The 14,830-nt window shown below is 38.4% G+C and overlaps 1 protein-coding gene across 1 annotated transcript in view; it reads right to left on the reverse strand.

Annotated features, from left to right (window-relative positions):
• Positions 1-3,485: 3,485 nt before the first annotated feature.
• TTYH2 (tweety family member 2) overlaps positions 3,486-14,830 on the reverse strand; it is a 310,797-nt gene continuing 299,452 nt past the window's right edge. The window contains exon 14 of the mRNA XM_053706960.1: positions 3,486-6,088. Within this exon, the coding sequence (XP_053562935.1) occupies positions 6,008-6,088 (81 nt within the window). The 3' untranslated portion in view covers positions 3,486-6,007. The remainder of the gene's footprint in view (positions 6,089-14,830) is intronic.

Consider the following 14,830-nt stretch of genomic DNA (forward strand, 5'->3'; position numbering starts at 1 on the left):
CTTGTTTAAAGTGATACTGCTCAAGTCAGCATATATCTGGATTTTATCTCCTTCAAAGGTAATTTGGTGCATTTTCCTTGAGGCTTCCATGATCTTTTCTTTGTCTGTGAAAAGCTGCATTTTCAGTATGATGTCTCTGGGAGGTTTATCTTCCGGTGGTTTGGGTCTCAAGGCCCTGTGGGCTCTTTCTATGGGCATATTAAGCGGGTCTGTACTTTTCAGGAGGAACTGAAAGAGGTTCCGCAGGTATTGTGGAATTTGGGGTGTATTTATTTTTTCAGGTATTCCTCTTATTCTAAGGTTATTGCGGCGTCCTCGGTTGTCTAGGTCCTCTAGTTGGAGCTGCATTTGCTGTATTAGTGAATCGTGGACTTCCACTGTTCTGTTTCGTGTATCTGAGTCAGTTTGTATGTGGTCTATATCTTCTTCAATATGAAAAACCCTCTCACCTAATTCAGAGATGTCTTTTTGTACTTCTTTGAGACCATCTTTTATCATTTTACCCACTTGAGAGATGAGTATGGCGAAATCTGCTTTTGTGGGGAGATTGTCAATGTCTGCCTTTGTGAGAGGGGCTCCTGGTGCCATGTCTTGTGTGCTTGGGTCTGAGACTGGCAGCATCTCTGTTGAGTCTTGGGATGTAGGTGACTCTAATTCAGGCTCCTCAAGTACTTTAAAAAAATTATTGAGTTTTGCCGATGTTGTTGTGTGTGGTTTTGCATTCTTGTCTTGTTTAGGTAGTCTTCTTGCAGCCATTATATATCCGATTGCACAGACGGTTGTGGCCTGCTCTGAGGGATGTAAGTATGAGAGGGTTTTAGTGATAAGCCTGTGCTGTGGCCTAGTTAAAGAGGTATATTTGCTTTTGTTTGCACTTATTTGTATCCGTGCTGCAGCGTTAAGTAAATATTAAGTGCCCAGATGTAGGGGCCGGTCTGGTGTTGTGGTGCTTATTTGCACAATAAAAGGAATTAAGCCATTTATCGAGTCTGTGTTAGCTTAGTTATCCGTCTTGGCATGGATGCCTTAGAGGGATTGATGCCGGATAGCCCTTTTCGTCGTCTCAGGTAAGGAGATGTTATCAATCTGCTATTAGGTGTATTGAGCGAGGGTACCGGGCATCTTAGGGGCTTCAGTTCATGTTTTGTGGCAATGAAGTTACCTTATTTGTTGACAGGTGACGAACCGGGCTTGCAGATGCACTGTTTGAGCTGCGCATTTGGGCCTAGTCGGTAGACGCGTCACGCATTTTCTCTGCTTGTCAGTTTTCTTTCTGAGCGAGCAGCGTCTCCCAGACCAGCCTTGTGGTGCCTTGTGATTTTCCGGTGTCCGGTTCTGTTGTTTGGGACCCTTTTACACCGGTTATGGAGTAGTTATTTGCTCAGGAAGAGCTTGTGGAATCGGAGCTTTAGCTTTTTGCAGCCATGTTTGACGATGGCTGGCTCCGCCCCCCCCGCACCTGAGACATTTTGTGAGATATGAATATAGCTGTATGCACCTGAGACATTTTGTGAGATATGAATATAGCTGTATGCATCTGAGACATTTTGTGAGATATGAATATAGCTGTATGCACCTGAGACATTTTGTGAGATATGAGTATAGCTGTATGCATCTGAGACATTTTGGTAGATATGAATATAGCTGTATGCACCTGAGACATTTTGTGAGATATGAGTATAGCTGTATGCATCTGAGACATTTTGGTAGATATGAATATAGCTGTATGCACCTGAGACATTTTGTGAGATATGAGTATAGCTGTATGCACCTGAGACATTTTGTGAGATATGAGTATAGCTGTATGCACCTGAGACATTTTGTGAGATATGAGTATAGCTGTATGCACCTGAGACATTTTGTGAGATATGAATATAGCTGTATGCATCTGAGACATTTTGTGAGATATGAATATAGCTGTATGCATCTGAGACATTTTGTGAGATATGAATATAGCTGTATGCATCTGAGACATTTTGTGAGATGTGAATATAGCTGTATGCATCTGAGACATTTTGTGAGATATGAATATAGCTGTATGCACCTGAGACAATTTGTGAGATATGAGTATAGCTGTATGCACCTAAGACATTTTGTGAGATATGAGTATAGCTGTATGCACCGGAGACATTTTGGTAGATATGAATATAGCTGTATGCACCTGAGACATTTTGTGAGATATGAATATAGCTGTATGCACCTGAGACATTTTGTGAGATATGAATATAGCTGTATGCACCTGAGACATTTTGTGAGATATGAATATAGCTGTATGCATCTGAGACATTTTGGTAGATATGAATATAGCTGTATGCACCTGAGACATTTTGTGAGATATGAATATAGCTGTATGCACCTGAGACATTTTGTGAGATATGAATATAGCTGTATGCACCTGAGACATTTTGTGAGATATGAATATAGCTGTATGCACCTGAGACATTTTGTGAGATATGAGTATAGCTGTATGTACCTAAGACATTTTGTGAGATATGAGTATAGCTGTATGCACCTGAGACATTTTTTGAGATATGAATATAGCTGTATGCACCTGAGACATTTTGTGAGATATGAGTATAGCTGTATGCACCTGAGACATTTTGTGAGATATGAATATAGCTGTATGCACCTGAGACATTTTGTGAGATATGAGTATAGCTGTATGCACCTGAGACATTTTGTGAGATATGAATATAGCTGTATGCATCTGAGACATTTTGGTAGATATGAATATAGCTGTATGCACCTGAGACATTTTGTGAGATATGAGTATAGCTGTATGCACCTAAGACATTTTGTGAGATATGAATATAGCTGTATGCACCTGAGACATTTTGTGAGATATGAATATAGCTGTATGCATCTGAGACATTTTGTGAGATATGAGTATAGCTGTATGCACCTGAGACATTTTGTGAGATATGAATATAGCTGTATGCACCTGAGACATTTTGTGAGATATGAATATAGCTGTATGCACCTGAGACATTTTGTGAGATATGAATATAGCTGTATGCATCGGAGTTAATGCTGGACATACTGTGTGTTGTGTTTGATATTTATGTCATTTTTCCATAAGGGCTTTGTGCCCAGTCAGTGATTGTTTCCAGTGACATGGGATGTGTACCCACTCTGTTTTAAGCGTGCTGTTCATTTGCGTGTTCTGTGTGTACATAGGGAAAATGACAAATTGCTGTGACAAGATAACCCTTTTTTGCATCTCAGTGTGTTGGTTTAAAACCAGCATGTTTGGATGTAGGTTAGGGACTCAGGTAAGAAGAGGCCTTGATGCAGCATCTGGGCCTATTACTATTTGGGCAAATGCTGTAACTAATGATTTTAATGGAACTTTATGCATCTAAGTGAGTGCTGGATATCTTCTGTGTTAGGTATGTGTGTGCATGTATAAATATTCACAAATTATGTGTAATAACATGAGTGCATGAACATTTGACCTCTAGATATGCTGGAAATATAGAATCAAATTGGAGAAACTTTTGTTTATTTAAAAAGAACAGTGGACTTATCAGGTGTTTAAAAGACCATTAATTACAATATAATTGCATAATCAACAAATGCATAAAAAAAGACAATGCAATAACACTTTTAAATTAGTAGCAGATTTGTCTCTAAAAAATTTCAAAATTAGGTTCATTTTCCCTACCACTGTATCATGTGACAGCCATCAGCCAATCACAAAATGCATATATGTATATACTGTGAACTCTTGCACATGCTCAGTAGGAGCTGGTGCCTCCAAATTGTGCATAAAAAGATTTTGCACATTTTGATAATGGAGGTAAATTGGAAGGCATTTTTTTGAAAATTGTATGCTCTATCTGAATCATTTTATTTTTACTTTTGTGTCCCTTTAAGTTGCTGGTTGTTAACAACCAGTTAACTGGGTCATTTCTGGATTACATCTTGTGTACTGGGCGGAACAGCATGTTATATAAATCAGTAAAAAGGAATCTAGAGATTGTGGCTGCATTGATTGTGGGAATGAAAAACAAATGATATCTTTCCTCGTGCACGTGTTATTATAAAACACTATGGGGCATATTTAAGAAGGTGCGAGCGGACATGATCCGATATTGCGGATCATGTCCGCCGCACATCGATAAATGCCAATAGCATACGCTGTCGGCATTTATCATTGCACCAGCAGTCCTGATGTACTGCTGATGCAATACCGCCCCCTGCAGATTCACGCCTAATCGGCCGCTAGCAGGGGGTGTCAATCATGCCGATCGTATTGGATCGGGTTAATTTTTGGCAATGTCTGTCTGCCGCCTCAGAGCAGGCGGACAGGTTATGGAGCAGCGGTCTTTAGACCGCTGCTTCATAACTTGTGTTTCTGGCGAGCCAAACACGGGCATCAATCTCTATACAGAGCTTGATAAATAGGCCCCAACGAGTTAACTTGTCTTCCCCAATCTGTAGGCGTTTTTATCTGACAAGTTGACTCGTCATTAGTTAAAAAGAAAAAGGCACCAAAACCTCACATCAATAACCATGTCATTAAATTCCATCCAAACAAACATAATTTCATATTAAAAGCCGCAACAGGCTTGCACAATTTATTGGAAGTGGATATTTAGTAAAGACGTAGCTGGATACAAATCATATGGTGCGAAATAGAATGTCAGGGCTATTTATTAGAGAGTGCAGGTTTCTGATGCAATTTTTACCAGGTCAATGATAACTGGTGAGCACCTGTAAAATTAAAAAAAAGAAGCGCTTGGAAATTTATAGGGGCGTGAAATAAAAAAAAATTCTATCATGATTCAGATAGAGCATGGAATTTTAACTAACTTTCTAATTTACTTCTATTTTTCTTTGTTGTCCTGGTATCTTGTGTTGTAAAAATGCTCAGGAGCATGCACATGAGCATTTGCAAGAGCACTAGATGGCAGCAGTTTTACAGGAATGGTATCCATTTGTAAGAGCGCTAGATGGCAGCAGTTTTACAGGAATGGTATCCATTTGTAAGAGCGCTAGATGGCAGCAGTTTTACAGGAATGGTATCCATTTGTAAGAGCGCTAGATGGCAGCAGTTTTACAGGAATGGTATCCATTTGTAAGAGCACTAGATGGCAGCAGTTTTACAGGAATGGTATCCATTTGTAAGAGCGCTAGATGGCAGCAGTTTTACAGGAATGGTATCCATTTGCAAGAGCACTAGATGGCAGCAGTTTTACAGGAATGGTATCCATTTGTAAGAGCACTAGATGGCAGCAGTTTTACAGGAATGGTATCCATTTGTAAGAGCACTAGATGGCAGCATAATTTCCTGCCATGTAGTGCTCCAGAGGCCTACCTAGGTATCTCTTCAACAATAAAATACCATGGGAACGAAGCAAATTTGATAATAGAAGCAAATTGGAAACTTTATGAAAACCATATGTTCTGTATGAATCACAAAATAACATTGTTGGGTCTCATATCCCTTTCATGTTAGCATAATGAGTTAAACAGAACTGTATTAAATAAATCTACACAGAAAGTTGAAAAATAGAAAGCAAAGAAAAGAAGCTGCTAAACATCTCAGTTTCTTCTTTTTTTGCAAGAAGCAGTCAGATGTAGAACTCTTCTGTAGAACCTTGAATTGAAAGCAACATTTCTCCCTGGGCATCAGATAGTCCTGTCCACTATGGTTGTGAAGTTAACATACAGTTACTTAGTATCTCAGTTTGCCATCCATTGGCATAAAAATGTACCCAGAATGCTGTATCCATTTCCAATTCAGGGCAATTCCTTGACAAGTGATATAAATCTGAGAGCAGTCAGTCAGTATCCTCTGCTCATATCAGTTAAGTTTTGCCTTTAATGTTACAGATTGAAGTCCATCCAAAGAAGCAGAAGACTTTCTCCTGTAGGTTTAGACGCCAGCCTAGCCACTGACCACACCAAGCTAGTGATGGTCAGCCCCCAGCACTTGATCGCCTCCCACCAGCCAGGGTGGGGTAGGAAGATATGTAACACAGCCAAGGGTCAGTGTAAGGGATTAGGCAGGAAACTCGCTCCCATAAGTATTTGCTGAATCGTTGTTCACGGAGAGATATGTGGCCCTCATACTCGGAGAATACTAAAAAAAAAAAAAAAGTATAGTGAACAATTAGATATAAAAAGTATTAACATAAATTATATTACTCACACATAGACATAGACCCAAAGACATGCACATTGGGTTCATACAGTGTGGAGAGACAGCTGCAGGTAAAGGGAGCACTATTTGTGTATGGTTAAAAGGGAGTTTTAAAGGGACATTCTAAACCAAAAATGATATTGCTGCTCCTGAGCACGAAATAAAGGGTGAACCAATCAGGAGCGGAAATTGTAAAAACCCCTCTATTTACCGTCTGGTTCCTGCTCGCAGCTGCCAATAGGGGCTTTACCTATGTGTTTAACCCATTTGAAGGGGTTAAACACATAGAGCTAGATTACAAGTGAAGAACAGTTAATAAAGCAAGGTGCATTATCTTTTGTGTGCACAAAGAATATCACACAATATGGTATTAGAAGTGGATGGTTAAAGGGCCACTAAACCCAAAATCTTTCTTTCATGATTCAGATAGAGAATACAAATTTAAACAACTTTACAATTTACTTCTATTATTTATTTTGCTTCATTTTTTTAGATATCCTTAGTTGAAGAAAAAGCAATGCACATGGGCGAGCCAATCACACGAGGCTTCTATGTGCAGCAACCAATCAGCAGCTACTGAGCATATCTAGATATGCTTTTCAGCAAAGAATATCAGGAGAATAAAACAAATGAGATAATAGAAGTAAATTAGAAAGATGCTTAAAATTACATTCTCTTTCTAAATCATGAAAAAAAAAAATATGTGGGTTTCATGTCCCTTTAAGTATAAATATATAAGCCAAATCAACTTTACACGACCAAAACTAGTATTACAAGTGGAGAGTTAAGTGTTCTGCTCAAGCACAAGCCAAAATCCTGCTGTAATATTTAGCACTTTTTCATGCCTGGAGTACACCGTTATTATTAACAGTATAGCACAGAACTACTGTATATCAACTCCACTACTTGAGCACCCTTGGTTTAGAATTTTGTAATATGAGCACAAAAAAAGAAGCGCTATCGATTGCGCTCAAGCAATGTTAATCACAATAGCGCTAATATTTTTGCTCTCCACTTGTAATCTAGACTATAGTAAGATAGAGTCAATAATGCAGAACTTGCATGCTAATGTTATTTTTGTCTATCCCTTTAAAGAAGTGCCAAACCCTACATTATAATATCACATGCAATGCTTCTGGTACATTCAGCTGCTGTGAAACTGCTGCAATATACCACCATGGTTTCGGCATGAACATAGCTCAGTCCCAATAAACAGCAGGCAGAGCTTTTTATGCTCTTGTTGCAAGATATTATCAGTGATTATATTCTGTATCAGGGATTATTTCTCTAGGCAGTTTCAGAAAACTGTAATCTCCTGTGGATAAAACTGTGTCTCTTGCTGGTGCAATTCCCATAATCATTACAAAGTGAGCCTGCACATGTATATAAAGCGAGTGGTCTTGTTCGTAGACTGCAACAGAGGAAATACAATGATTCTTGTCTTCTTCAGCTCAATATCTGAAATAACATGACATTTCTAAATGGTAACATCTACATTATTTTATCATCTTGACAATTCAACCTCTGGTTTCCAAAGAGGGCTGTAATGTTTTGCAACCAAATGGTTTTGCAGATCTCTCTGGAGGAAAAAGCGTTAAAAGGAACATTTTGCATTTTCCATCATCTGAATATTAAAGCTGAAAATACATAGCTTTAGCCAAAGTACTAACTCTGCTTGGTCCCCTGGGCATCTAGTCTCTATATATAATTTCTCAAAGGCACTTCTACTACTATCTATGGAATTGTTCCACAGCACAGTTTATTGCTGATATCACAAAGGTAAACTACAGACGTAGCAGACAAAAGGATCAGCTAGCGGGCAGGAGAGAACACGGATTTAGTCATTCATATGCAGGTTTGACACAGGTGATTCCTGCCTGACATTAATTCATATCACAGAAAGATATGTAAGAATAATGTTATGCTGAGGTTATCTTTTTCTGTCACTGGAATACTCAGCTACATGGCTGAAGCTTCTCTAACTGTAGAGAGGGCTATAAAGACTAAAGGGACATAAGATCTTCATTTTTTTCACTGTTATAAAGAAAACAAAGCACAGTTATGACACGTTTGCTCAAAATATATCCTTGAATGTATCCCAACTCTCTATTAGGCTCATTATGGATCGATTCTCTAAAGCTCTTTGGTTTGGTGAGATTATTTAACCCCTTAACGACCAAGGATGTACAAGGTACGTCCTACAAATAACGGTCATTAACGACCAAGGACGTACCTTGTACGTCCTCAGGGATTTTAAGCGTTGGAAGCAATCGTGATCGCTTCCAGCCCCTTTCAGAGTATTGCAGCGATGCCACGATATTGAGGCATCCTGCAATACCCTCTGGTAAGCAACCGATGCAGAGAGGGCCACTCTGTGGCCCTCTCTGCATCGGCCAGCGATGGTGCCGATCGTTGGTGGCATGGAAGGGATAGGAGGGAGGAGGGTGGGCGGCCCATCGCAAGAGGGGGGGGGAGGAGGTGTGAGGTCCAGGAGCGGCATTAGAGGTCCAGGAGCGGGCGGGAGCAAGCGGGAGGGGACTGGAGCGGGTGAGACTGCTTCACTACGGTAAAAGATTAGTGAGTGGGAAGGAGGAAGAGGGGGGATACGTGTTGGGAAAGAGATCTGGGAGGGGCGTAGGGTATTGAGGGGGGGGGCAGCTACACTACAAACAAAATGGAGTCTTTGTATTTATTTTAAAAATAACAACTAATTTCTAGCAAACTGGGTACTGGCAGACAGCTGCCAGTACTCAAGATGGCCACAAATAGGGGAGAGGGTTAGAGCGCTGTTTGAGGGGGGTCGTCTGGGAGGTTGGGGGCTAAGGGGGGATCATACACTGCAGAATATATATAAAAAAATAAAAAAATTATATATATATATATATATATATATATGTATATATATATAAAAAAGCCTTTTATTTTAGAACTGCAGATTTTCTGCCAGTACCGAAGATTGGGGTGACAATTGTTGGGTGGGGGAGGGAAAAGAGCTGTTTGACAGGGATTAGGGAGGGATCAAGGGGTGGGATGTGTCAGGTGGGACGGTAATCTATACACTAAAGCTAAAATTAACCCTGCAAGCTACCTAATTAACCCCTTCACTGCTGGGCATAATACAAGTGTGGTGTAAAGTTGCATTTAGCGGGCTTCTAATTACCAAAAAGCAATGCCAAAGCCATATATGTCTGCTATTTCTGAACAAAGGGGATCACAGAGAAGCATTTACAACCATTTGTGCCATGATTGCACAAGCTGTTTGTTAATGATTTCAGTGAGAAACCTAAAGTTTTTTTTTTTTATTTGACCGCATTTGGCGGTGAATTGGTGGCATGAAATATACCAAAATGGGCCTAGATCAATACTTTGGGTTGTCTACTAAAAAAAATATAAACATGTGAAGGGTTATTCAGGGATTCCTGACAGATATCAGTGTTACAATGTAACTCGCTAATTTTGAAAAAAAGCAAAGAACATGTAAACATTGGCTATTTCTTAACTCAGGACAAAATTTTGAAACTATTTAGCATGGGTGTTTTTTGGTGGTTGTAGATGTGAAACAGATTTTGGGGGTCAAAGTTAGAAAAAGTGTGCTTTTTCCAATTTTTTCATCATATTTTATAATTTTTTATAGTAAATTATATGATATGATGAAAATAATGGTATCTTTACAAAGTCCATTTAATCGCAAGAAAAACAGTATATAATATATGTGGGTACAGTAAATGAGTAAGAGGAAAATTACAGCTAAACACAAACACAGCAGAAATGTAAAAACAGCCCTGGTCCTTAATGGTAAGAAAATCGAAAAAATGTTCTGGTCACTAAGGAGTTAAAGGAGTTTTAAGTACAGTAGAACTGCAGCGCATTGTTAACAAGTACATAATAAAAAGACAACACAACTTTGAATTTTAAATGAGCTGTAGATTTTTTTTGGACAAATTTAAAAATGTACTTCAACTTGCCAGCCCCTTGTATCATGTGACAGCTGTCAGCCAATCACTGTCACAGACTCTTATACATTGAACTCTTGCACATGCTCAGTAATAGCTGATGCCACAGAAAGTGCATATAAAATGACTGCACAATTTGACAATGGAAATAAATTGGAAAGTCTGTATGTTCTATCTGAATCTATTATGCAAAGAATTGTAGAAAGGCAAATGTTAGCTTGAGAGTTATTTATCTGACTATGAGATCTGATTGTAAAAGAAAATCTTATACATTCCAATATAATGCAAAAAAAATAAAAAATTATGATTGCTCTCCATGCCAGTGAGTTTTTGATATTCAGACCCTATATAAGGCCTATCATTTGAGTTTAACAAGGTAGGAAAACAGAAGTGAGCATGGGTACTGAGTAAGCACATATTGTAACATTAGGGCCAACGTCATCTGCTCTGACATATAGCAAAGGGGTTAAACATATTGTTAAAGCACGGCTCAGGAGCCACAGAGATCTGCTGATCGAGAGTGGAAACAGCCAGTAAGCCAATAACAACCCAGCCGCACGACTGCTGCTGCTACTGACTGGTTTCCCGACATTTTAACACAAAACTAGCTGTTCTCTGTGGTTCCCTAGCTGTACTTTAACTATGTGTTTAACGCCTTTGTCAGGATTAAACATTGACTTGTTATCACTAGTGCTAAAATGAAATGCTCCAAAGAATTAGAATATGTAATGTTTGCACTATAATTATAATGGCCCTTTATCAGCTGAGAGAGAGGGCTATGATGCAGCCTACTATATTTACTAATGAATAACAGGTGCTAAAATTTACAAAATTGTTATTTTCATGCAGAGCAAATTAGATTGTGTAATGTACAAAAGTGTCAAATAGTTTATTTTTTGTAATGTTAAAGAACAGCTGACAGAAAAAAAAACAACAATGTGACTTTTATATTCAGATGCCAGGTGCAATAGTGCAGGGCATTCTCAGAAACTAGAACAATACTGACAGATCGAATGTAACGTAAAGACACAAGTATTTTTTATATCTGCACATCAGCAAAATATGGGCTAGATTACAAGTGGAGCGGTATTTAGCACTCCAGCTTGAGCCTAAACACCATTAGAAGTAAGCTTTTTGTGCACAAGTGTATTACAAGTTTACATTTTTTTTTTTGTGTGCAAATGAAACCCAATGCGTGCTAACTTCAGGATTTCATATACCACGGCCACATAGGCCCCTATTTATCAAAGTCTGGTGGACCTGATCCGACAGTGCGGATCAGGTCCGCCAGACTTCGCTGAATACGGAGAGCAATACGCTCTCCATATTCAGCATTGCACCAGCAGCTCACAAGAGCTGCTGGTGCAACGCCGCCCCCTGCAGACTCGCGGTCAATCGGCCACCAGCAGGGGGTGTCAATCAACCCGATCGTACTCGATCAGGTTGATTTCAGGCGATGTCTGTCCACCTGCTCAGAGCAGACGGACAGGTTATGGAGCAGCGGTCTTTGTGACCGCTGCTTCATAACTGCTGTTTCTGGCGAGTCTGAAGAATCGCCAGAAACACGGGCCATCAAGCTCCATTCGGAGATTGATAGATAGGCCCCATAGACTTAACCTGGCCGCGTTTAACCATGTGCACTGAATCCAACATGAACTATAAATATTTTACATTACAATGTTTTTCACAAAGAAGAAAATATTACATTTATTTTTAAATATATATTTCAATATATATCTGATGATTTTTGTTGTGTAAAATATAAATTTATACCTATATATCTATATGAATATATAAAGGTAAAGGTATATCCAGCAATATATAGCAATATCTATTTAAAAATAGAACCGTTTCTACTATGTGAAGAACATTGGAATGTAAAATATTTACAGAAAATACACAGTAAAAAACATTATAATATTGAATACAAATGATTTTTCTTGTTTTCAGGAATTCAACTGGACTCAAATGTGTATATATATATATAAATAAATAAATGTATACATGTGTACAAGTGCATTTATATGTGTATATTTGGATTTATATGTGTATATTTGTATGTATACACATATATAAATAAATATGTATACATAATATATATATATATACATACATACACATATTTAGACATGTATCTGTATGTGCAGTCACTTTCACTACACTAAAATTATTGCGGTCGCGATACTGATATTGTGACTTGTGCTATGCTTAGCGCAACACTAGTAATCCAGCCCTATATGTTTATAGCACTAAACACTGTCAGTGTGTTTCTTTCATGTAATTGGCAAGAGTCCATGAGCTAGTGACGTATGGGATATACAATCCTACCAGGAGGGGCAAAGTTTCCCAAACCTCAAAATGCCTATAAATACACCCCTCACCACACCCACAATTCAGTTTTACAAACTTTGCCTCCAATGGAGGTGGTGAAGTAAGTTTGTGCTAAGATTTCTACGTTGATATGCGCTTCTCAGCATTTTTGAAGCCCAATTCCTCTCAGAGTACAGTGAATGTCAGAGGGATGTGAAGGGAGAATCACCTATTGAATGCAATGGTTTTCCTCACGGGGATCTATTTCATAGGTTCTCTCTTATCGGTCGTAGAGATTCATCTCCTACCTCCCTTTTCAGATCGATGATATACTCTCATATTCCATTACCTCTACTGATAACCGTTTCAGTACTGGTTTGGCAATCTGCTATATGTGGATGGGTGTCTTTTGGTAAGTATGTTTTCATTACTTAAGACACTCTCAGCTATGGTTTGGCACTTTATGTATTTATATAAAGTTCTAAATATATGCATTGTACTTATATTTGCCATGATTCAGGTTTTCAGTATATTTCCTTTTTGCAGACTGTCAGTTTCATATCTGGGAAATGCTTTTTTATGAAAAATTATTTCTTACCTGGGGTATAGTCTCTTTTTCAAATTGACTGTCTTTTAAATTCGCGGGCAGAATTAGACTTGCGAGGGCGCAAAATGCCAAAGTTTATTGCGTCATTCTTGGCGCAAGATTTTTTGGTGCGAAGTTACGTTCGCTGACGCAAATTCGTCATTTCCGGCGTCTTAGTTGACGCCGAGTCCTTCACAAGGTTGCGTCATCTATGACGCGAGTGTGTCGTTTATTTTCATTATTTAAGACCCCATTCCTATTTGCCTCTTGACTTTTTCTATGTCTATGCTGTTTGCATTTTTTCCCGTTCCTGAAACTGCCATATAAGGAAATTGATAATTTTGCTTTATATATTGTTTTTTTCTCTTACATTTGCAAGATGTCTCAATCTAATCCTGTCTCAGAATTCACTGTTGGATCCCAGCTGTCTGATAACAGTTCTACTAAAGCTAAGTGCATTTGTTGTAAATTTGTGGAGATTATACCTCCAGCTGTGGTTTGTAATAGTTGTCATAATAAACTTTTACATGCAGAAAATGTATCCATCAGTAGTAGTTCATTACCTGTTGCTGTTCCCTCAACATCTAATGCACAAGATATACCTGTAAATGTAAAATAATTTATTTCTGATTCTATTCAGAAGGCTTTGTCTGCCATTCCGCCTTCTAATAAACGTAAAAGGTCTTTTAAAACTTCTCATAGAGTTGATGAAATTTCAAATGACTGGCAACATACTGATTTATCCTTTTCTGATGAGGATCTATCTGATTCAGAAGATCCTGCCTCAGATATTGACACTGACAAGTCCTCTTATTTCAAATGGAGTATATTCGTTCTTTATTAAAAGAAGTGTTGATTACATTAGATATGGAGGAAACTAGTCCTCTTGAAATTAAAACTAGTAAACGTTTAAATTCTGTTTATAAACCTCCTGTGGTTATTTCAGAGGTTTTTCCAGTTCCTGATGCTATTTTTGATATGATTTCTAAAGAATGGAATAGGCCTGGTACTTCTTTTATTCCTTCTTCAAGAAAAAATTGTATCCTTTGCCAGCAGTTAGATTGGAGTTTTGGGAAAAGATCCCCAAAGTTGATGGGGCTATCTCTACTCTTGCTAAACGTACTACTATTCCTACGGAAGATAGTACTGCTTTTAAAGATCCTTTAGATAGGAAACTTGAATCTTATCTAAGGAAGGCTTATATGCAGGTCATCTTCTTAGGCCTGCAATTTCTTTGACTGATGTTGCAGCTGCTTCAACTTTTTGGTTGGAAACTTTAGTGCAACAAGTATCAGATCATGATTTGTTCAGCATTGTTAAGTTGATTCAACATGCTAATAATTTCATTTGTGATGCCATTTTTGATATAATCAAAATTGATGTTAGATATATGTCTTTAGCTATTTTAGCTAGAAGAGCTTTGTGGCTCAAATCTTGGAATGCTGATATGACTTCTAAGTTCAGATTGCTTTCTCTTTCTTTCCAAGGTAATACATTATTTGGTTTGCAGTTGGATTCAATAATTTCAACTGTCATTGGGGGGAAGGGAGTTTTTTTGCCTCAGGATAAAAAACCTAAAGGTAAATCTAAAGCTTCTAACCGTTTTTGTTCCTTTCAACATAATAAGGAACAGAAATCTAATCCTTCCCCAAAGGAATCTGTTTCCAATTGGAAGCCTTCCTCAAATTGGAATAAATCCAAGCCATTTAAGAGATCAAAGCCAGCCCCCAAGTCCGCATGAAGGTGCGGCCCTCATTCCAGCTCAGCTGGTAGGGGGCAGATTAAAAATTTTCAAAGATGTTTGGATCAATTCGGTCCAAAATCATTGGATTC

This window comes from Bombina bombina, chromosome 1 (assembly GCF_027579735.1).
Source record: "Bombina bombina isolate aBomBom1 chromosome 1, aBomBom1.pri, whole genome shotgun sequence".
In the NCBI taxonomy this organism is placed as follows: domain Eukaryota; kingdom Metazoa; phylum Chordata; class Amphibia; order Anura; family Bombinatoridae; genus Bombina; species Bombina bombina.